The 25665-nt window shown below is 27.9% G+C and overlaps 1 protein-coding gene, 1 long non-coding RNA gene and 1 pseudogene across 2 annotated transcripts; 2 read left to right on the forward strand and 1 right to left on the reverse strand.

The window, feature by feature from the left end:
• Window positions 1-1121: 1121 nt before the first annotated feature.
• LOC140674229 (F-box only protein 21-like) lies at window positions 1122-2482 on the reverse strand. The gene is made up of 4 exons (XM_072907617.1): window positions 2383-2482; window positions 2053-2205; window positions 1544-1832; window positions 1122-1288 (listed from the first exon to the last, which is right to left on the reverse strand). The coding sequence occupies exons 2-4, from the start codon at window positions 2203-2205 to the stop codon at window positions 1122-1124; spliced, it is 609 nt and encodes a 202-aa protein (XP_072763718.1). The 5' UTR covers window positions 2383-2482.
• An 8502-nt stretch (window positions 2483-10984) lies between these two features.
• LOC140674230 (fatty acyl-CoA reductase 1-like) overlaps window positions 10985-25665 on the forward strand; it is a 39843-nt pseudogene continuing 25162 nt past the window's right edge.
• LOC140673727 (uncharacterized) lies at window positions 14294-20903 on the forward strand. The gene is made up of 2 exons (XR_012048089.1): window positions 14294-16779; window positions 17841-20903. It is a non-coding gene; the product is annotated as an uncharacterized lncRNA (long non-coding RNA).

A 25665-nucleotide genomic window follows, 5' to 3' on the forward strand; every position in this document is an offset into this window, starting at 1 on the left:
TATCTAATACTTTTCTATTTTTTTAGAGGATTTCTGTCTTTAGTTAAGAAAATCCTCTTGGCGCTTATTTTATAGAAAGATATTCTAAAAATAAGTGGTATATTCTTAAAATGAGAATATTATTTTTTTGGTGTATAGTCAAGTTCGTACCATTTATATAGAAAAAATTTAAATGCAGGGATTTTAAACAATTCTAAAGGGGGTTTTAAATTATAATTCATAAACCTTTTTATGATACTAAACTTTTAATTCGCGCTCGAATGATTTGCAAAAATTTATGCAAATCAAACTTATGGAAAATATTCTCTTTGGCACATTGTACACGAGGCACTTGTTTTAATTTACATCGAGGAGTTCCACTAAAAAGCTGTTAAAACACATTTTCTATTTATTCTATATATTCTATATATCTATACATTTTAGTATAACTTGGTAAATACTATTAATTAGAAAGTGACTTTCAATTAGTATGGAAGGTAAATATGTAATATTATATAATATTACATTAGAATATAATATAAAAATAAATATTTTGTTTATGTGATTGAACATTTTTATATAAAATCTTAATTCTTTACAAATATAATGACGAGTAATAGAAAAATTTTATTTCCAAGGCAAAGAAATTTGTAGCAAACTGTCGCTTAAGCTTTGATTGTATTATTCCTTCAGAATAATAAGAATTGTTAATTTTATTATGAAAAAAAATCATAATTAGATTACAAATACCAATTCAATAAATAAAATTGTGGAACGTTTATTGATAAATCCATGATAAATTCAGAATACTATTATATAAATTAATATTATATCTTTTCCTTATTTTATTTTTTCTTGCTCGATATACATAATTACGCACTAAATATACAATATAATACGAGAGGCATATATGTACGATCAGATACAATGTATATATGTATATGGTAAACATGTTCTTTCATTTGTCCCACATTTCATTTTCTCTCTTTTTTAATTTTTCTTAATTTTTTTATTTTTAAGAACTACCCAATACATGAAAGTTTATAATATAATATTTACAAAGATTGTATAATATATTTATAATGATTTTAATCAAAGCATTGCATATTTTAATTATTATATCATATAATTTATATTTATATTTATGGTATAAAGTCAGTGGCAGTTTCAACGGCAGTTACAGCGGCATCATGCGGGTACTGTTTTTCTAGCAATTTGTTTGGTACGTAATGAGTGCCTCCGAATTTGTCAAAGTAACGACCTACCTCCCTATTTTCTATCCATTTCGGTGTTATTAAAGTTATAGCGTCTATAATAATAAATAAAAAGCAGAAATAAAAACTCAATTAATGATAAATAAAATTAAATAATAAAAAATGCGATTATAAATAATACTAAAAATAAATAACAATAATACTTCAAATAAATAAAATATCTAAATTAAAAAAGTAGAAAACAAGATGAATTAAAATAAAATATTATTTTGCAGCATATACAAAAAGATGAGATAAATGAAGAAAATGTAACTTAAAATAAAAACGCATCTTTATAATGATATCCATACCTTCTCCCACGTAACACATTTCATTATTTTCTGTTAGAATTAAGTAATGTGTTTGTTTGTTGTCCATTGTATTGCTGCAAATTTTTAATGGTAAAATATTAGAACGAAATCGTTTATCTTCTATGCGGAAGTTAACCGAATTTCTGTCTTCATATCGGTGCCAACCAATAATCACGCCTGCAGAACAGTCAGTGGATTCATCACCATGCGTTACAATCATTCCAACCACAAATTTTATATCTTTTGGCCTTGTATTTGGCATTTTAAATTCTCTTATCTTTACGGTGAACTAAAAAGTGTAAATTCAAGCTTTAATTGATATTTCATGTCAAGTGAATCTTATATAAATAAACGTTTGTAGAAAGTTAAATTGCAGCTACTTAAATTAAAGATAATTATAATTTTTATATAACGGTGTGTGGTATAAGAGAAAAATCTTATTATTGTGTTAGCAGAAAGATTGCTTATTATTATTATTAATATGTGGCATATGTGTAGTGTTTACGTACAGTACAGTGTGGTCCAACTTCTTTTAAGCTCGTACTCCAATCTTTTAAATTCAAATTCCAGTTGAAAAATTTTATGCGATCCTCTATCGCAAAAGATGAGTCCCATGAATATTTATTATTCAATTGGACCAATGGCTGGAGTATTATACTCATCTATATGTATATAATAAAAAAATAGTTTAAATGTAAATAAAGTTCCAATTATAAATGAGAAAATTATGCATTGTGCAGTCTTTCTACTGAATATTACAATTTATTAATTAATATTAAAGTTAATATGAAAAAAATATAATTATTTATATGAAAAATTATACATGAGTAATTGCCAACCTTCGTAACTGTTATTACATCAAATTCTACAAATTGTTGCTGCTTGATAAATCAATCTGTTTAAATTTGTTAGAATTTATTTTAAAACATCTTACATTTTCTAAACTATTCGTGAAACTGCAAACAATAAAAAATAATATATGTGTGCGTGTGTGTATATGATAAGAATAAAAATGTACAAAGATTCGAAAAATTTAATATTTAATATTATACTTACTATCTTGGTTTCCAAAGTAGACAGATACGTTCATCGGGATATCCGATTATTATATCGCAACGTAGACCAAGTCTTCTGGCAACGCTATGATATATTGTATATATTATTATTTCTTGACCATATTTATGTTCTAAGACCTAATGTGAAAAATTAATTAAAGGAAAAGTATTTTTAAGATTACAACGGACATGTTTACAGGATAATTTGAAATATTTTTATATGATACATCCTAATCAATATTACTTACATTATCAATGCATTTGTACTTTAATTGTGTGTTCCACTCTGTGTTTTCCGATTTGTTTAGACGAAAGTTTAATTTGCCAAATATACATTCCTCGAGTGTATCCATAATCTGTGTTCCTTCCGCTTCATTCCAATGATTATCGTCAATATTGTTGTTTTCCCAATAGGAAAACTTTTCTGTAGACGTCGAGAATATCAAATGGTCAGGATGTTTCTGTCTGAGACTTTTCAGTACCTCTAACGTTATACTATCTAGGGACGATGTTACGGTCGAATAAAATACATCCTTTTCAGGCTGGAAATTTTGCGCCATAATAGTAGCAATTCGTTCTAAAAGTTGCACTTTGAGAGGTTGCATTTCTAATTTTATCCTTTTTTTCATCAGCTTATATTGCCTCAGACGGTCAAAGAATTGCATATTGATATATCTTTCTGTTAGCTGTTTGCAAACAGGTTTTCTGAAAAATTTACATATTAACTATGCAATATGTACGTTAGTCCAATAAAGTTAATAGTATTTTATTTTTTATAATCCTACCGTGAAAATTGATTGAGTAAATTTTTAATCTCATCTATATAGAAAAAAAGTTCTATATTATCTTTCAATATCGAAACTTTTGACACTATATCGTTATCTAACTCATAAAATACACCGCAATATGTTGTATAATCGTTTGATATATCATTAGGATAATATCCTTTAATTTTTTTAGTCCTGAGACGTAACGTACAATTAATGCCTATTTCTATAAAGTTTAAGCTTTTTTTGTTTTTCCATTTATTTTCTTCAGACAAAGTGTCAGAACAGAAAGTCTGTTCATTTTCCTTAAGCTTCTTGTTATAGTATTTTCTCGCTGTCGGCCGTCTAAAATTGATATAAATAATATTATCGTATGTTTTAGAAAAACACTGAACTATTGTATTAGTAGTAAGTTTTCAAAAAATTATATTGTTCAAATTGTGTTATAAAATTAATCAGAAAAAAATTAATCAGAATATAGACTTTCTTGTTTTATTTTAATACAAAATAAGATGTGCGGTATATAATGTTCAATTTAAATTGTAATTAAAATTTACACAATAACAATATATAATTATAAACAATAGACAGCAATATAGCCGTATTTTATAAACATAACAAATTAACTTTTTTATTCTATGTATTACTAAAACATTAATTTATTGAATTATTTTACAACATAATAAATAAATTTAAATAATTTTATTATTAAATCTGGCTAATAAAAGTCAAGAAACAGAAAAGTGATTATGAGTTATCTCTAAAAATTTTTTGCTTGTTACACAGGAAATACAAATTTTAACTATTCTTTTAATTATTTGAAGACTAAAATTAATTGATAAAAAAATTATTTAAAATAATTGCTCGCGCTCGTTATGTGATTTAACTGTTATTGATCCATTTCTTAATGTTTTTATATTGTTTGTTTTGTTTTTACACTTTTCATATATTTCATTTTCATAAATTATATATTTTGCAGAGTTAATTGTATAATTAATATATTAGTAAAATCAAATTGCAAAAATTAACTAATTAACAAGTAATTACCTCTGAAGAAACTTTTTTTCCATAAACTTGTTGTATTTGGCTACGTGTCGAAATTTCTTGCACACACATCTGAAATTAATGATATCCTCAATGGTGATATCATTGTAGCCAAGTATAATATCTATCACTTCTTCAGGTAAGCACATTATTGTATCCATTATTAAAAAAAATTAGTTAAAAATTTAGTAACACAAAAAGTAATTTAATTTAAGAAGATGAGATCAAGCTATTCGCGTCGCACTAATTCTCTGTTTGTAGTCAGACGAAATCTACTGCAACTCTTATATTCTTATGTATTTTCCAATTACCAGGAGCACGTGTCATATACACTACAGTTTTCTACACTCTCTGCCCATTCTCATTCTGGAATTTTCTGTAAACCTAAAAGTTCTCCCACTATACAATTGCAACGTGATTATTTGCACAATAGGAGAACTTTTCCCGAGTCTCTCAGATAATACTTGTGAGGAATCCTTCCAGTTACGAATTTTAATGAAATTGCCTGCCTTTTGTTACACATGCCCCTGGCATGAAATACATATTTAAAAAAAAAAGTTATATTTAAAAGTATTCATAAAATTAGCTTTTAATTTTTGTTTAGCATAAATTTTTTATGTCATGAATATTCTATGAAAATGAAAAATTTTTTTCAAATTTGTTAGAAAATAACGAGATATAATGATGTCTGTGAACTAGGCGCGCACTCTCGTCACGTAGTTTTTCTCTTGTTAATATTTATATTCATTTTCTACCGTTAAGCTATGTTCTCTATTGCAAACATATTTAATTAATATTTTGCTTTATAGTAAATTTCTATAAAAAAATTCTTATTATCTTACAGTAAAATAAATCTGCTGTTATTTTTTCTGTTTTTATTTTTCTTTTATTATTATTTTTCTCTTTTATTTTATAGCGGTAACATAAACATTCTAATATAATATAATATAATAATTTAGAACTAATTTAATATAATGAATAGGTGGGACTTCGTAGGAGAAGAATGTCAGATATCTCGGCATGAGTTATAAGCAAAATGAACTAAAATCATGTGATTGCGGTTATTCAAATTTTGATCCTAAAACATTTTTCTAATAAACTTAGGCTATAGATTAGCATTACCGATTACATTCTCCACTGCAAGCCAAAGTTGATTTACATATTACTCGGTTGATTTATTCCACTATAGATCCTATTTTATATTAAATTGATAAGTACCAACATGTATTTAAAGTGACAAAGATAATTATTCAGGTTAGGATCAGAGATAGAAGGATGAAAAGGTAAACAGCACGCATAGTGAAGAAATGACGTACATAAGTACCACCGTGTACATGTATTGTACTAAATCGAATAAAGAGTTACTTACGGCTTAAACTTGTTAGATTTATGATATATTAAGTATTAAAATTCATTTAAATTAGTTTTTTAAATGCACCGGCGAAGCTGCTTCCTTATTCGTATTCTCTCAAATCGTTATAAAGTTGCACATGAGTTTACAATATATGTATATGATGTGAGAAAATCGCGTATAATAAATGAAACTTTTTTTTGTTTATAACTTTATAACAAAGAACAAGCTTAAAACTTTTTGGAGGATACTTAGGACAGTGATTTTGATAACATATGTCAAAGTCAACGTGATTGCAGCTAGTTCTGTTATTCTGAATTTTTATCAACTTTTCTTATAGAAATCATAAAATAAATAAAGAAATATTAGTAAACTTTCAATGAAGGCAAGAAATAGCGGAGTAACGAAATAAAATCGCATTAAACAATCTGGATTTCAAATCTGCAGCAAGAATATTATTATCATAAGAAACTATACCTAATTTTGCAGACAGATAAACAAAAAATGTGCAATACAAGTGCTCATTATATCAGCAAGATATCAAAATAATTATAATACATATTATTACGTAAAAAGTAATATAACTGTCCTAAGTATTCTTCAAAGAATTTTAAGCGTCGCTCGTTCTTTGTTAAAAAGTTATAAACAGAAAAAGTTTTATTTATTATACGTGATTTTCTCATAATATGTATCTTGAAAACTCATGTGCAACCAATTGATCGCTATTATTAATGCTATTCCAAAACTATGCAAAACAACTTAAGAGATTGCAAAAGGCCTAAACGTTGATCATTCAACGTTTGTTTGATATTTGCATTAAATTAAAAAATCAAAAACCAAAATTATTTTTGCACCTAATACAACGCAAAAAAAGATACGTTTGCTTTATGTTATTTTGAACTCATACAATAAAATCATTTGAATGTATTTTTTACATTTTTAATTTGACAATTTAAAATAAACAAGAATAAACAGAAGAGTTTTCTTCACCAACATAAATCAATGGAATGAATTTCGTGTTTTTAAGTGGTATATTACATGAACATAGTTAAATAAAAATATATTCCAAAAGAATCATCAAAGTTTAAAATAACAAATACCGCAATTATTTTACATCAACCTAATATTTTTACAATGTTTTCTTGAACTGTCAATTCGTCACGAGAAACTTGATGAGAGCTATTTTTTTCAGCATTTCCGTAATGTCAGGATGTTTCTAAATGTTATAAACATAAATAAAATACAGTAATGTGCTATTATTTCGATGGGTTATCTTAAAGTTTCTTAAAATTTACTGAGCCATCAAGCTTTTGCTGATATTTATATCATTAGGTTTTGGAAAGACCAACTTTGTCAGTAAAGGAATAAACATATGACTCACGCATGACTTGTAATTAATCAATTTTCTATAATTTCCTCTTTGCAATATTTCTTAAAATTTTTTTAGGTGAAATCCCTTAAATCAAATGATCCATCTTGCATTACAAAATATCATTGCTTGCTTCTACAGGTATTCTATACGTCAAAATTTCGATCGTATGCGTTAATTTCGTGGCACACAACTAAACAAACTTTGAAAATGCGTCTATTATTAAAAACATATGATAAAATTTAGCCATGGATAATAAAGATCCTATATAATTGACTTATAACATGTTTATCAATATGCATTCTTTTTTCGATAAGATTTAAAAGACATTTTTTTTGGTACTTCCTTTCAATTAGAATACAACTGAGGCAGTTTCGTGTATCACCATCTCAAACTTCAATCGTACATTAGGTAAGTCCAATAATTGATTTTGCACCTACATATGTATTTTTTTCTTTTTTCTATTAGTTGCAAACATACACAAACACGCAAACAGAACAAAAATGTAAATTTGACCGTGTAACCTCCACGTAATACATCTTGCTAACGAATAACGTTAATGCTGGCGATACTTGGAATTTGTCAATTGATAACTCAAAGAATAATAGGTTTGAGCTATATTGTACTATTTTGTAAACATCTTAGTGTTAGCTACAAAACTGTATGATAAAAAAAATAGAAGTTTCTATTTAAAAAAATAAAGTTGACCTTTACTTGAACTTGGCAACGTCATCTACGGTAAAACTCATGTCATCATTAAATGCATTCTTTTAAATTTTATATGAAATATTTTATTTCTAAAATCCATTGTTTAAATATTCGACTGTTTAAAAATTTTTGAAATACTCTGTATATATGTATATGTATATATAATATTTTATAATAAAACGTTAGGCACGTGTGCACGCACATTATATATAGGGTGTCCCATTTCAATCAATCCACTGAAATATCTCAAAATTCGTAAGTTTAAATAAAAAATTTTTTTAAATTAAAATTATATGGTTTTGAAGGGGTCATAAGATGGTACCATTTGTTTGGCCTTAAAGAGTTAGTTGGAGGTCACGTGAAGATCACCTTCAATTTTTTAATGGAACTCACTACATTTTATTACAGGTGACCTTCACGTGGCCTTCAAATAACTTTCCAAGATCAAACAAATGGTACCATCTTATGGCCCCCTCGAAACCATATAATTTTTATTCAAAAAATTTTTTATTTAAACTTACGGATTTTGAAATATTTCAGTGGATTGATTGAAATAGGACACCCTGTATATATCTGTGCGTGAGTGTATGCATGCGAACGCACGTGTGCGCAACGTTTTATTATAAAATATTATAATGCTAACTTATCATTTGTATTCCAGTTAAAAAATGTTTAAAAAGAGATAGTTGTTGATATATCGGACTATATGCGGAGATAAAATAATAAACACATACATGATTACGTGCACGGCACAATGAAGTAAGGAATTAAATGACACGATCTTAGTAAAAAAATATTTTTAAAAAAGCCTGAAAAATATATACATGATGGTTCACGTACAAATTGGAAACCTGATATTTTTAAGAAAAACAATCTGTTTTTTTAATATTTTCATGTAAAAATGCAGCGTAACAATTCAAATTTTCTATCATATTTTTCACGTTTTTTTTTGATTTTTGAATTGTTGTTTAAATGAAAGTGTATCATTAAGATTTTGCATGTGTCGTATAATACATATATTGATATTATAAAATATATCGATAAATTATACTAATAAATATATTGATAAAATATATGAATAAAATATATTAATAAATATTATAATATATATTGATAAATTTTTTATTAAATACTATAAATATAATATCAATTTAACTTTTACTTGGAAATTGTATAAAGCAATACAAACTTTTATTAATATACATAGAAATCATTTATTTATAAAAAATACTCATCATCCTTTTCCAGCATTATAAAGAACGGTTTTAATCTGATTATAAAAATAAAATTACATACTAAAGAGTTTTATAAATAAAAAATTATAAATTTCTTTCATAATAAAAAAAAGTATGTAGTATGCAAGATGTGCTTATTTAGCTATAAACGTCAAAGGTTTTTACAATTACTTCTATTTCTTATAAACACTAAATTGATTATATCGTTTTTATAATCATTTTGTTGATAAAATGGTTGCTACATTTTGTACTTTGCACTTGAATATTAATATTAGTGGCTATTAATATTAATGAATTGAGTACTTTGCACTTGAATATAATATTAATATTATTAACATTCCCAACAGTTTCCTGTTATATTAAATAATATTTTTTTCATTATTTCGTGATAAAACATATGTAAATTAAACTGTCTGTCATGCTAGTGATAAAGTTTTTACTTAATAATAATGCGCATCATATAGAATCGCGGCAACAAAGTATTGTCGATTCACAACATTTTAAATCAAGCAACAAATTTAATCTCTTATATCTTTCGATAGTATATTATCTACAGATTAGTTTAGTATTAAAAATATGCAAACGAGAAGTTCTTTTAATTACTTTTACTTTGCGCAAGTGAATAACGCGGCACTGGCGACACTTATAACTCACGCTAAAATCGATCAAATTCCTAATGAGTTTAATTAATAATTTGGATTTTTGTAAACCTTAAAAAAAAGGAACCAACTTCTTTGATCTTGATGTTATCATAGTCATGAGTAATGTTCCCTGAGTAACGTTCAAAAGATTGTAGCCATCGGTCGTTTATTAAATAGTTATAAACAAAATAATTTTTACAAATTATATTTCGGATGTAATTTTCAGACACAATGTGTATTCTATAAAATATATTAACAAATTTATATATATATATATATAATACGACTATATAATATTATATGTATATTGTTATATAATATTAACAATAATTAAAACATCAATATTTATTATTTGAGTATAAAATAAATATCAAATTATAACAGTAATTTCAAATAATAAATTATCGCTAATGATAAAAAAAAATAAATAATTCAATTTATATAATTTAAAAATATGGAGGAAGCAGTAACTATACTGCACATACACACGCACACGCATAAAATTAAACAAATATGCAGAACCTTACATACTTCAGAAATGTCAAAAATTGAAAAATAAATTTATAATTGATAAATATAATGAGAAAACTCGTTAATGTAAATTACAAAAATAAGAAAGTATTATATAGCCTAAAACGAGCCAAACTGTAAATGAACAGTCAGTATTTAATTTATGTATAGGTCACATTTATTAAATAAAGATAGATTACAGAAGTGGGACGTTTCGACGCTTACTTGCGTCTTTTCAGTCACGAATACATTAAAAAATGATTAATCATGATGTAGGTTAAAGTATAAATATGTAAATGGAAGAGAAGACTTCAACTAGATTTACTAAACAAAGTCTAGTCCATATCTGTAAAAAAAACTTAAGACGATCTGGTTTATTTCACATTGTCCCGTGCTTTCAGTATGAGAAACGAATTTCATAATTATATGGTTTTACATCGAATATTGTTATACTTTGTAACTTTTTGTACAAACTACGATTTTTAAAACATTGTCTAGTGCTTGAAAGATATTTTTTTACTATCTATTTTTGATAAGCAATACAGATTACTCCATTTTATGTGAGAGAAAATGTAAACTCATGTAGAATCGTACATTTATAAACTTTGTACATTTTTACTATTGATGAATACATATAACTTCATTACGCAAGTTCATTGTTTCAAATTTGACTTGTATTTCCGGTTTATTAATAATTCCACTCATATGCTTAGCTCTTTATATATAATCAAAATATGACTACTGTTTAGTAACAATCTTGATTTGAAGGAAACAATAACGTTTTTAAATACAAATGTATTTAAGAACGTTATTATAAACATATTTATTACTATTATTTTAATGCTAGTTCTGTTTTTTTTATTTTCATAACTATGGATAAAAATTTAATTGATCCAGCCATGTCGATTCCGGCGTTTTACGCTGGACAAAGTATATTTTTGACAGGCGGGACAGGATTTCTTGGCAAAGTATACATCGAGAAGATACTGAGATCTCTTGTCCGGATGTTCGAGAAATATTTATATTAATGCGTCCGAAAAAAGGAGTACCTAACCTTAATGAAAGACTCGAAAAAATGTTAAACTTACCGGTAAGTTAGATATAAATATATACACAATATTTCTTCAAAAATTGTTATAACGTATTAATAAAAAAAGTTTCTGAATAATTTTTATTATACTGTTATTTTAATAAAAAATTGACATTAATAACTTTAAAATTAGAAAGGGAAAAGTAGAAGTATAAAATCTCGAAAAAAAATTTTTTTTAAATAATAAATTGTAAGAAAAGTCATTAAAGGTTTTAAACTTCTTGCGTAATAATATTTTAACAATTATTTAACAATTATGGCAAATTTTCTTACAAATAATTTTTATATATAATATTCTTTTATTTTAATTATACGATAAATTACGAGAGGAACAACCTTCAAATTTCAAGAAATTAATTTTGATTTCTGGCGATACCAGTCAGGAAAATTTAGGTTTGTCGACTATCGATAGACAAATGCTGATTGAGAGAGTGACAATAATATTTCATAACGCGGCAAGCGTGAAATTTAACGACAGCTTAAAGTACGCTATCCTTACCAATACCAGATCAACGAGGGATGTATGTATCTTAGCCGAAAGTATAAAGAATCTAATAGTAAGTAAACACAGATTGAGAGAGATTCTGCATTCGCATATTTGTATAAAAAACTTTTTCTTTGTATTTTATTAAGTAAATTATCTTACATAGGATTTTATGCGATATATTAACATTATATTTATTTCTAAAATAATTTTCTATAAAAAATATAATTTTCAAACTTATATATATTCAAAGAATCTTAAAGAGACGTCTTTTTACATGAGAGCCATATTCATTTCTTAAATTGTGAACATTCTTCAATCTTTTACTATAAACTTCTTAATTATAGCATTTTGAGCAAGGTATAATTTTAATATTAATTGTTTTTATCTGTTAAAGGCTTTAATATGTTAGTACTGCATATACACATTTGGATAATCCGTTTATAGAGGAAAAGACGTATCCACCTATAGCCGATTGGCGAAAAATGATCAAAATGGCCGAGTCATTGGATGAGCATATCTTGAGTATTTTTACAGCTAAGTGAGTGTGACAAATATAAATTCAATATACATATGTAAATACGTATGTAAATTTTAAATAGTGTTAATTAGAAAGAGAAATGTTTCCATTTATAATATAATATTACAATTACTTTTTCAAGTTTTTATTTGCTATTTTTATTTGAAATTATGTACAGATGTTTGAATAATATTCCCAACACATACTTATTCTCGAAAAACTTAGCGGAGGGTTTAATACAGGAATATTCTTCATTTTTGCCTTGTGCGATTGTAAGACCATCTGTGGGTATGTAGGTTTTTTCGTGAATATTAAAAAGAAGTGAAGAAACAAAATTTGTGTCCCTAGAATACGGAGTCTGGACTCATAGATATCTTTTCATTTCACGTTCTTAATCCTGTTCAAAATGTCGAATCCAAGTGTAGCGGGAACATACTAAAGCATTCACGTATACATTCATGCATACATATATTGCATTTTGCGGACTTTGAGTCGAACTTTCAGACTCTGTATTCTGGGGACATTATAAAACATAAGTTTTCCTTTCTCTTTCTCTATCTTTTTTTCTCTTTGAATTTTATACAGAAAATCTTAAAATATGATATATTTGTATTGATATATTATAATAAAATACAGCATGTGTGTGTATGGATGTAATATATACATATAAATATAAATAGCGCGAAAAAAAATATTCCAAAATTCTAAAAATTTATCTAAATTTTAAATCTTACAAATGGTGATTTATCTTAACTCTTTTACTCTGCCTTTGCGCGCACGCGTATAATAGTTATATAAATATTATTTAAAAGTATTGTTATTGTTATTGTTGTTGAAACAATTTATTTAATTATTTTATACAACAATATATTTACTAAATTAAGCAAAAATTGAAAGTAAGTTTTCGGGTTTGCACTTTTACTATTTTTTTCCATTTTTGGTTTATAAGAAAAGAGAAGATATGTCGTTCTATGTACATATATCATAGTAGTCATGTCAAAATTTAATAATAATACGATAAAAACATATATTTTGTTTAATAGTGGTAAATTCGCTGAAGGATCCAATGCCGGGATGGATAGATAATTTTAATGGTCCTATGGGGGGGGGGGGGACTGACAGCTGCTGGAGGAAAAGGATTATTACCAGTTTTGTATGCTAGTAACAATATTTCACAAGATGACATACCAGTAGACATTGTTATCAACACTATAATTCTCGTAACTTGGAAACTTGGATTGACAACGTATGATCAATTTATGTATTAATGCACATCTCTATCTGCGTTAAGTTACTAACGGAAATTAAATTTACGTTATACGTATTAATTTTTGTTATACATATATAAGTACTATTCAATTTGCTTCATTTTTTGCATTAGAGTTTAAAAAATTAAAAAGTCACATTTTTTTCGATTAAATTTATATATGATTTTCTCTCGGATAAAATTAGATAAAGATGTTTAAAATAATTAAATAATTTTTTTTTATCTATATTCTTAAAACTTAATTTATGATATGTTAAAATAAACTTTTTTATATTTTGTAATAATATCTTGTAATATTCTCACTATCTCGTATTTGTCTAATTGTAAGATATTTTTTAAACTTAATGCAGTTTCTATAAAATTTTATATTTAATGCATTTATTTATAATATTATTTATTACTATTAGTTTCACACCACAGTCCACGTGTTTTGTCGTAAACTGTACTTTTCCAAATGAAAAAAGTATATTATTTCGAGAAGTTTGCAACATAGGATCCAAAGTTATCAAAGAGATACCTTTTGAAGGAGTTCTCTGGACCCCTAGTACATTATTTGTTGAGAATTTAATTATATATTATACATTGACAATATTGTGGCATATCTTATCAGCTGTGATAATAGATTCAGTTTTAAAACTTTCGGGACATAAACCTATGTAAGTACTGAACAAATTAATTGCTTTTTAAATAATAGGTTATTTATGAGAGAGAGAGAGAGAGAGAGAGAGAGAGAGAGAGAGAGAGAGAGAGAGAGAGAGAGAGAGAGAGAGAGAGAGAGAAAGAGAGAGAGAGTGAGAGGGGGGTGGAGGAAGGGAGAAAGTAAGTGAGGGAGAGGAAAAAAGAGAGAAGGAAAAGAGGAGAAGGGGAAAAATTGATTGATTGATTGAGCTTTATTAGCTTTCTCAGCTATTTGTAAAACTTGTTTTTTTCATATTTTTTTTAACATATAATCACAATGATGATTTTTCTATTATTATAAATGCCATATCCATTTTATTCTCTAATTCCGCACTGCTTACTCCATTTACATATATTAATGTATCATCTGCAAACATTTTTATACTACATTCTTCCAGGCAGATTTTAATTATATCGTTTATATATAAAATAAATAATAAAAGCCCTAAAACTGACCCTTGTGGCACTTCATATTCTGTGGCAATTAGTTCTGACTATTTATTATTGAAACGAACCTGTTGTGTTCTATTATTTAAATATGATTTTAACTATTTTAATACCATTCCTCTAATTCCGTATTGATATATATATATATTAGTTATGAGACACACTGTATATATATATATATATACAGAGTGTCTCATAACTAACGAGCCAACGCTCGTGAGCGGATAGAGCGGGTTAAATGGAATAGAAAAGTCCTGTACCATTTTGCGATTTTCAGAATAATTATTGAGAAATTAATTTACAAAGATCGGCAAATCCAACACGAGTATCAGCCTGCCGCAAAAAAAGATGGCGAGAAGGACGGCCCTAAGGACGGTCGCTAAGTGCGCGCGGGATAAATAGGCGCCATTGCCTCGCGGTTACCAGGGGCATAGACGAAAAGCGTTGATAAGAACAATAGATTAGCGATTATTATTTAGCGACCGGCCTAGCGGTGGGTCGTCCTTCTCGCCATCTTTTTTGCGGCGGGCTGATACTCGCGTGTGAGTGTGTGTGGAATATGTGTGTAGGGTGCGTGCAAGTGTATGTAAAGTATGTGTACGTACGCGTGTGTGTGTAGGGTATGGAGTATGTTCGAATTTTACCTTTACTGGTTGCATCATGCTCAGATCTTGCCTTCACTGGCTGGATCATGTTCCGATCTTGCCTTGACCGGTTAGATCATGTCCAGATCTTGCCTTGACTAGTTGAATCATGTAAGATAAGACTATCGGAAAGTGAATATTTTACGAGATATTTTGAATTTCTTCAAACTGCAACTTTGGAGCTTTATAACTCGAAAAGTACTCAATGAAGAAACATTTGATTATAATGTTTTGGAAAGCTTGAGGTCAGCTACAAGAATATGTAATAAAAAATAGGGGATGCCATTTAAAAAAATTGAGGTGACCTTCATGTGACCTTCAAATAATTCTTCAAGGTCAAACCAATGATACCATCTTATGGCCCCCTCGAAACCAAACAACTTTTGTCTGAAACATTTTTCTCTCCCGGGCTTGGTTTTCAAGATATTCGACTGGATGAATTAAAATGGTCCACCCTGTATATATGTATGTGTATATATATATATATATATATACACAGGGTGGATCATTTTAATTCATCCAGTCGAATCGTATATATGTATATATATATATATATATTGTAGAAGGCGTATTTACGTTTTGTCAGGCTATATTTGGTACGGGTGTATAGATTTATTCGTTCTCAATGTTTTTTAAATGATATATATATTTGCGAAACGAGTGTGATAATTTAATAATGATGTCTGAGGCCCATTGATTCGTGATGTTCTTCTCAATATTCTTCTTTTCTTAAAAGTATTGCGAGAGAGCTTCGAACTCTCCTTATATATGATACAATCCCTAGTCTTTTTCCTCCCTTCAAAAATCGGGCCAATTACCTATCTAATTTCGATGTCAGTGCGTTAGTGGGGGTTGACACCTCCGCATTTCGATTTGCACACTTGAGACGATCGATTCGAACGAGAGCTTGATAAACATGCGACCGTTAGGATCGAGATGTAAACACGTTAAACAACAGTCGCACGACTACAATATATATATATTTATATACATACAATTCAGATAAACACATAACTACAAGATATTTTACTTACAGGTAGATTTTTTAATGTATAAAAGTAATCAAGGATAAGCAAAACATTTAATGTAACACGAAACATATATCTAATTATTTATTTTTTTATCAACTCAGAATATTAATTTTCATGTATTTTTTTTACGCAAAGTGTTTTAAAAATATTAGTTTGTAACGCCATTTTAAAATTGCACATTTTTTCAAATATTTTTTTTATTGTGGTGGTTTTGTGGATTCAACTTTCCCAGGACTCATAATAACTAAAGTTATGCCATTGAATATGTAAATTGTCTCATATAAACCTGTTATATGTACTAGGCTCTTGGGATTGCAGAAGAAGATATATGTGGCTAATCGTGCTCTGGAACATTTTTTGTTTAACGAATAGAAATTTGATAATACAAATAATCGGTAAGGTTTAATGTCATTAATCCCATTTGATGACCGAGAAACGTTTTCAATCGATCTTTCTGATGCCGACATAGAAAAGTGTATTAAGTATTCCATTCTCTCTTAACTTTAAATAAAATAAAAAAGTATTAAATTTTAAAATCGATTCAGCTCATTATTTAGAACATATTTTTTTAGGCTTTCATTTTTAATTAAAAACTCATTTCCATAAATATTTACTGTATTTTGCAGTTTATTAAATTATGTATCATAATTTTAAAAATATTGTCCTAAATTTTTAAACGAATTGCTTTTTCGTAAAACGCACAAAAATTGAAATTTGCGAAAATAATTATTAAAATAATATTTACTGATAACAATATAAAAATATGATAATAAATAAATAATAAAGTACTGTCACGTATTGAATGATATAACTTATACACTTCAGTTTTAATATAAAATTACATATTTTTCTTTTTATTTAACGTACTTAAAAATATAACATTTCTGATAATTAACACACATTCTTTCTTTTTCTTTTCTTATCTTGAAAATTTGAAATTTTTAATAAAAAAACTTTTTATATATCTATAAAATAAAAATTTGAATAAATCGGTAGGATAAATTTATTTACATGTTTTAATTGGTACTGTATTAAAATAAAATTTTAATGTATGAATTACAAGTTATGTTAGTTTTTAATTGCTGTACGATAGTAGTAGTATATTGATTTATAATATTGTTTAATTTTAACACCTTTCCTCTAATGTTTACATTATATATGAGAAAAAGAGATATCTTTTTTTACTAATATCTCTATTGATCTTGCTTTTGAAAGTGTTTCTAATAGATGGCATTTAATCGAGGATAATTGCCAATTACCAAAATTAGAATTCATGACCGGAGTTGCAATGATTCTGAACTCAACATTTTTTAAATTTAACAATATCATATATCGTCAAACGTTCGGTACCTCTATGGGTTTCCCTCTATCCCCCATAATAGCTGATAATAGTCATACAAGATTTGGAATCTAGAGCCATACAATCTTTGAGTTTTTCTCCTCCATTCTATTTCAGATACGTGGATGACATCTTATTAGCAACTCCTCCGGAATTAGTGAACCACACACTTATAACATTTAATTCATTGCACCTGAGATTACAGTTCACATTGGAATTAGAGAGAAGGACAACAAATTGAACTTTTTAGATATCACCCTTATGAATAATAAAAAAGAAGGGATTATTACAGATTGGTATCATAAGAGTTCATTTTCAGGCAGATAACTTAACTTCTTTTCTCAACACCCGTTTTGCCAAAAAAAGGGAACAATTATTGGATTGGTGGATCGGGCATTTCTACTATCTCATCCAAAATTTCTCCAAAAAAATTTACACAACACCATCAACACACTACTTGAGAATGGTTACCCAAAAAAATTAATATTCGATACTATTAATCAACGATTAAAATTTCTGCACAAAAAAAAAAACATTATTAAAAATAAATCCAAATAAAAAAGAAAAATTAAACACTTCATACTTTCCCGTCCCCTATCTACCTGGTTTAACTGATAACTTCAATAATTATATTAGAGGATATAATACTGTTGCCTTATTCTACAGCATTAATAAACTCAACAGATTCATTAAAGTTCATAAAGACACCATTCCCAAGTCTAGCAATAACAATGTAGTCTACAAAATTGAGTGTAAAGATTGCAATGCATCTTACGTAGGGCAAACGAAAGGAAAATTAAAAACTAGAATTACTGAACACCGTAAACATATTAATAAAAATACGTCCATAAAATCGGTCATCACTGATCATAAACTTAATTACAACCACGATTTTAAATGGGATGACGCCATTATTCTAGATAAAGAATCGTACTATAACAAACGCTTGATTTCAGAGATGATATACATTAAAAAACAAGAAAATAGTTTGAATTTACAAACCGACACAGATAACCTGCCTGACATTTACAATAATATTATTAAGAAAATACCAAACTAACAATCTAGTTATATATAAGAAGGTTGAAGCAGAGGAATCGGAGGAACATTATTGTTTTTGTTTGTGACACGACACTATGTTATAAAAATTATTTTGTAAAAATGTCAAGGAGTTCGTTTTACATACGTTTAAAAAACGTTGTCTCCTCAACTGCAGCGTTTTGTAAGATTTAAAGGACTTTTTTAGCGTCGAATGTTTATACACTAACAGATTGACGTAATTAATTATTGGAACGTCAAAAATTCTCTAACAATATCTCATTTCATTTTAACGATTGATTCTCAAAAAATCTTTATTTCCAGAATTTTGACAATTCCTTTTGAATAATTGATCCCTCTAATTATCGAACTAGAGAAGACCAATTACATTATCAAAGAGTAAATATGTTATCCACGGTTACATTCTCGCTAACATATGTTCGTTGCGTCTCTAACTTGACATATTATGAGCTGTCACCAATCATCTACATTATACGTCCGTCGCGTTTTTTTGCGGAAATTGTATTTAACTTTCGATCTTTTTATAATATCCGTTTTTTTATATAACCTTGTAATATCTTTGTTAATTCTTGCGCTGAAGATAACCTGAATTATTGGGTCGAAACGTCCCCCACTATTATTATTTCTATTTATATTTTTATATTTCTGTTTATTCATTTATATAAACGTGACATTGTTACTTATTTTGACTATATTATTGCGACAATGTTACTCATTTAATTTCGTTCAGATTTAATTATATTTATATTTTTAACAAAAACTTGTCTTTAACTGAGATTATTTTGCTCCTATTATGCCTATTTTATAATGTTTTTTTAAAAATTGTATAGAGCTATTACTTTGGTTTTGTCATTTAAATAATATTTGAATGTTAGAATTTTGGAAAACATAGATTTTTATTATCTATTTAATTAAATTTAAACTTTTTGTTCTTTTATTTGTTAATTATTAATTATGTGTTGTTAAATAATTAATTATTTAATATGAGTGTACTACACACACACGCACGCATATATAATTATTAATAATTAATTAGTGTGGTATGAGCATACTACACACATACACATACAATTAAATAAATATCTTTATTAAATAAATCTTTATATAAGTGTTCAAAAATGGCAAAAATTGAGAAATGAATATATGAGCGACAAAGAGGTTGCAAAGTGCAAAAGATGCTTATAATTATATAGTTCATTTCACAATGTGGTTTACTTCATATTATCTAGTGCTTTCATTAATGCAAGCATACATAATTATATTCATATGGAATTTTTATATTTTGTGTGATATAAGGTTTTTCAACATTGTTTGCTTAAAAAATATTTCTTCTTTTACTGTCTATTTTTAACCTAAAAAAAGGCGTACTAGAAGATGTGGGGTGTGGATCTAGCTTCTAGCAAAATATTAAACATTTATGTAAAATCTTTTTCTGAAAAAATTATATTTTTGAACACTCTATATATGTGTATAAAGATTTTTAAAGGTATTTTTTTAAGTCTGTATAATATAAGTATTATATAAGAGTTACACACATGTTAAAAATTGCATTTTTTATCAGTCTGCGGTTGAATTTTGATTTACATAAGCATTAATTTTTGTTAATAGTTCTTTTTTTTTAATAAACCACAAGTAACGGTTATATTATTTTGAAAATTTTCAAGATCATGAGTTTGACTACATATATCAAGATCTAGTCATCTCTAAATGTGCAATAAACATTTATTGTGTTGCATCATCCTGTATTAATATTGCATAATATACAATAAATTGTAATATAAACAATACAAAAAGATAATCTTATGTGAGAAAGAAAAAAATGGGACAAGAAATATGCATTTCTTATCTAAATATTATAAATTTATTTGCAACTTGCTACACAATAAAAATTTTTTTACTATTTAGCTTTAATCTAAAAGCATAAGGCAATATATAGATTACTTTATTTACTTTACATGAAAGAAATTGTAAATCCATATATTGTAGAATATCATACAATTATAAACCTCGTTGAATTTTGTGTATGTGTATGGATGGATTGTGGCTCTAACTTCCAATAGAAAATTAAAAACTCATGTAGAATCTTTCACAGAGAAACTCTCTCTTAACTATTATATAACATATTTTTAATTACTCTATACCATATATAAAGATTTAGAAAGATATTTGTCTAAGTATCAGCATAATATAAATCTATATAAACTGTGTTAAAAATTGTACATATTTTTTATTAATCTACGTTTGAATTGGATTTGGACGCATGAATATCGATTTTTCTTAATAATCTTATAATAAATAACAAGTAACGATTAAAATCTTTTGGAAATTTTCGGGATCATAACCTTGATCATAAATCATGATCTTGTCGTTTCTAAATGCGTAGTAAAATAAATATTTATCGAATTGTGTTGCAACACCCTATATTAATATTGTAAAATATACAATAAATTGCAATATATAAATAATGCAAAAAGAAATTTTTATGTAAAAAGGCAAAAACGATAGAACTGGAAATAATATGCATTTGTCATCTGAATATATTTAATTGCAAATTTTAATACAATAGAAGTATATCACATAATAGAATAATCGCATTAGTATATTTTGATCGATTTCAAAATTCAAAAATTGTGTTATATTCAATAAACAAAAATTTTATACTACATACAACTGTTTGGATGTAATTCAATATCTACATTGATTGTAGAGTTTAAAAGATTAAAAAGTGAATCTTTTAAACTTAAAGCAATAGCATAATATATAACATATACTTTGTGTACACAGAATAATTCATAAACGTACAAACAAGTAATGTACACAAAAAAAAAATTAAAACAAAAATAAATAAAAAATATTAAATAGCTAATTAGTATACATATAGTTTTTATGTAATGAAAGATTTTAGAAAATGCTAATTTTACTTCCTCATTGTAAGTATAAATCCGTTGCCTTACGAAAAAATTACAGTTATGCAACATGATGCAAACAACTGATGTGAACTTTATGGATAAATTAAAGCAATGTAGGATAAATGAACAAAACATTTAACAAATGTAAAAAATTTTATTTAGTTTCAAAAATTTTAATTTTAAAAATTAAATAAAAAATAAAATAAAATGAAGTAATGTACTACTCAAGTGGAATACAATATCCTATTATCTGATAAAAAATAAATATTTCAATTATATTTTATTTATTTAATTTTAATTTTGAAAACTGTCAGATTTCCGTGACTTACTCTAAATAAAGAGATATTATTTGTATATAACTTTTTATGCTTTACTATTTACAATAGTTTTACATATTATAGTTTAATCAAGAAAAACGATTTAAATATATGTTCTTCAAAAACAATATAAGTGCATTGTAGCTGTGCGTCGTATTTTCATCGTATTTTCATACAATTTAAATATTCAAAGTTTCTATTAAGTTTATATATCCGATAAATAATAATTTTATTTCACGTGTGGACATGTTAATTTGAATTGAATAAATAATTTATTTTTTATTGAATATTTTATTTTGAAAATAAAAGAGTTAAGCTTTGAATATCAGTTCTTATACACTATGTATATGTATTCTATTTTTAAAATAAAAACCAGTTCAGATTTTATACATATATTTTAGAAAGATTTTATTAGTAACCGTTCAGTTGTCATTATACAACCAGTAATGTAGTGATTGTGTATCTATTTGATCTATTTTGATCTATATTATATCTATTTGATTTGGTATTGAAATGGAAAGAAAACATATAGAACACTTGTAAATCGAAGTAAAGATTTGGGAAGATTAACCTTTCTTTTCAATGCGTAGAAACTAATGAGTCAGGCATGATAATAATATACAAAATTTTTATATATATATATATATATCTTTCTATAGCGGCCTCGAGAACTTTAAAACTTTTACGACCACGGAAAACATTAAATACAATATTTTAATTTAAAGCAAAATTGAGAAAGTTATTTTTATATAAAAATAAGTAGTAATGGGGCAGGTATGGCCTGTCAAAACAAATCCCCACCATCGCGCTCTCGGGCACCGCGGGGGGTGTCTGGTGTTTTCCCCCACCACCACCGGGACTGACAGAAAAAAAAGTGGTAGTTGGAGGGGGAAGGGTTCGCGCTCAGGTAAGAAAAATTTATTTGGAAAAATTTTCTGGTTTTCTCGGGACTTGAACCGGGTCCTTCGTATTGCTGATCCTGGTCCTGGTGTGCTGAGCTAAATAAGAACTTACTAGAGTAAAGGTTAGATAAGGCATTTATGTTACGTAGTGAGGCAGGTATGGCTCTTGGGCCGATATCGGTTACGGTGCTGGTGAAGGGAGTAAAAAGCGTTTTGACGTTCTGCAAGCGGGGCAGGTATGGCTCTTGGGGTGATATCGGTTACGGAGACGGTGGTGGGACGGAAAAACGCGTTCTGCACGTGGGGCAGGTATGGCCCGTCAAAACAAATGACGTCACATGGTAGTTGACCATGTATAACGTCATGCCTGTGAAAATGAAAAAAAAGATAATAACACAGGAACGTGCAGGTTCTGTCAAACGCGATGGTATGACGCAACGAAAGAAATAGTATTATCGGTGTCTTATATTACGATGAGCGCCTATTGTTGAAAGAGGTTGCGGAACATCCTCTTTCAACAATAAAAGTAATGGTACTACTTATATGTAAAATGAGAAAGAGGAGTGGGTGAAAAAAATAGATGATTAAAAATAAAATTGCTCACATTTATTGATGCAGATTTTTACTACAAAAACCAATATTCTTATTACATATAATTAAGGTAATAATTAATTTTAATTAAGTAATAGTACAATATATTTTTTTATATTTTATTACACAAAGGTTTACATGTTTAAACAATACATGTCGGTATGTTTAATACGCTTTTCGTGAAAGAAAATTTTATTAAATAATCGTACAATGAAGCGATCGTTTACGTTCGCAATCTTCGGTAAAAAGAGTAAGAAACTGATTAAGATCGTAACCACTACACATATAATATAAAAATACGCAGCAGTATTGCCCGCAAGTTTGAGAAAAAATTCCTTGTAATGGCTGGGTATTCCAATGGTGGATGGTGGAATTTCGCCGCAGTCGGAGTAAAAATCCGGAATACAAAGGGGGCAATCCGTAGCTATCGAAGTAAGTGCCTGTACCGTATTTATCGAAGAAGAAAGCGACCCAATGTTCTCCAGGTCGAGTATGGTTGTCGGTGTTAGCAACGATGGCCATCGACCTCGTCCACACCCTCGGAATTCTGTCGGCAGAATACACTCCCACATGTCTGGCATCAAGATGATGGAGTGCTTGCAAAATTTCGCGAGAGTTCATTTTTTTCCAACAAAGGCGAACGAACGTACGGTATTATTTGAATAACGTCGGTTTTTACCTCTTTTGATAATGCGATTTTATCAATATCGGCTTTCGGATTTTCAATGTCGGTTTGCGAAGAAATGTTAGTAATTTTGAACTTGTTTTCATCCAGCAACGTCTTTGATTTCGTCAATTTCACGAATCCCTTTTCTTCTTCTTTTTCAATTAGATGTTCGATTTTTTGCAGGTTTTGTTTCTCTATTTCATTACTCGATTTAATATTTTCATTCATGTCACAAAAAACATAATCTTTTCTTTCGATTTCCTCGGCGATTTCGTCGTCCGTGTTCTCGGAGTATATTTCACTATCTTTCTCAGTACTACAACTAATTTGAGTACTAAACGTAACGTCGATATCACGATTATTTTGTGTGACTATCCAGTATTTTAGTTTATAAGCATTGTGTAATGCGCAACGGAAGATTCCAAAATTCCAAAATCCGTGGTGAGAGCAATATCGTCCGTCTTCTTCTTTTGACGATAGGTTTTTAAATGGCGGAGAGATATCTTCCAAATTATTTATATCTCTGGAAAGTATATTCCGCAAGTAGCTTGCCTTTTCGTTGCCTCTAACGTAAATGTAACGCACACGTCTTGTAATTTCGCGCAAATGTGAAATAAAATATTTCAGATTAGTTTCACCGTCCAACCACTCGATACCGTGATAATTTTGCGAGAGCCAATTGTTTTCTCGTCTTGCTTTTGCGGATAATTCTCCAAATGGATGTGGAGGCATCATAATCCAATGACCGACGATTGGGGCGTCAATCGAGACAATAACGACTTCCTTTGGGATAAATTTATCGTTGACATCACGGAAGCCTTGTATGTCGATGACTATGTCCATATTGTGAAAATTTATGTGCTTGCAATGACAAAGTATAACCTCTTCATGAAACGTTCGCGTTCACGTCTCGAATGAAACTAAATCTTCTTTTGTTACAATACACGTTTTTGGAAAACACGACGATATCGATATTTTATTTGAAATTGGAGGGGGAATTTTTAACCGAGTATTACACTATGAGGCATAAATCGTGCATAGATAAACTAGCCGGAAAAATCGACGATGACTTGACGCGACGCGTCGATTTCTATCACATTATCGAACTCTGCGTAAACAATACAGTTAATAGTCTCGGCGAAAGCTCTCTCGAATCGCACTTCTAATCGCAAACTTCCATGTTTCACAAGAATCCAATGGTCGGCACAATTAGCGGACAAATCGGGTGTAAGGTCAAAAGCAAATAACGTATATCCCTTGAAATAATCCTCTCTGCTTATAGAATTTCCTTCATTCAAAAAATGGATAGCTGTCCCCGAAAAAAGCGTTTGATAAGCTTCAACATAAAGCCATTCTTCAACCGAGAAAACCGGCTGTAACGGCCTACTGGGAATTTGCATATCATCGACATACATCGAGAAGAAATTTATACCCCAATTTTTAAAATTAAACGGATTTAATTTTCTATCACCATTGAATGGTTTATTATTGACGAAA

This window comes from Anoplolepis gracilipes, chromosome 15 (genome assembly GCF_047496725.1).
Source record: "Anoplolepis gracilipes chromosome 15, ASM4749672v1, whole genome shotgun sequence".
Classification (NCBI taxonomy): Eukaryota; Metazoa; Arthropoda; class Insecta; order Hymenoptera; family Formicidae; genus Anoplolepis; species Anoplolepis gracilipes.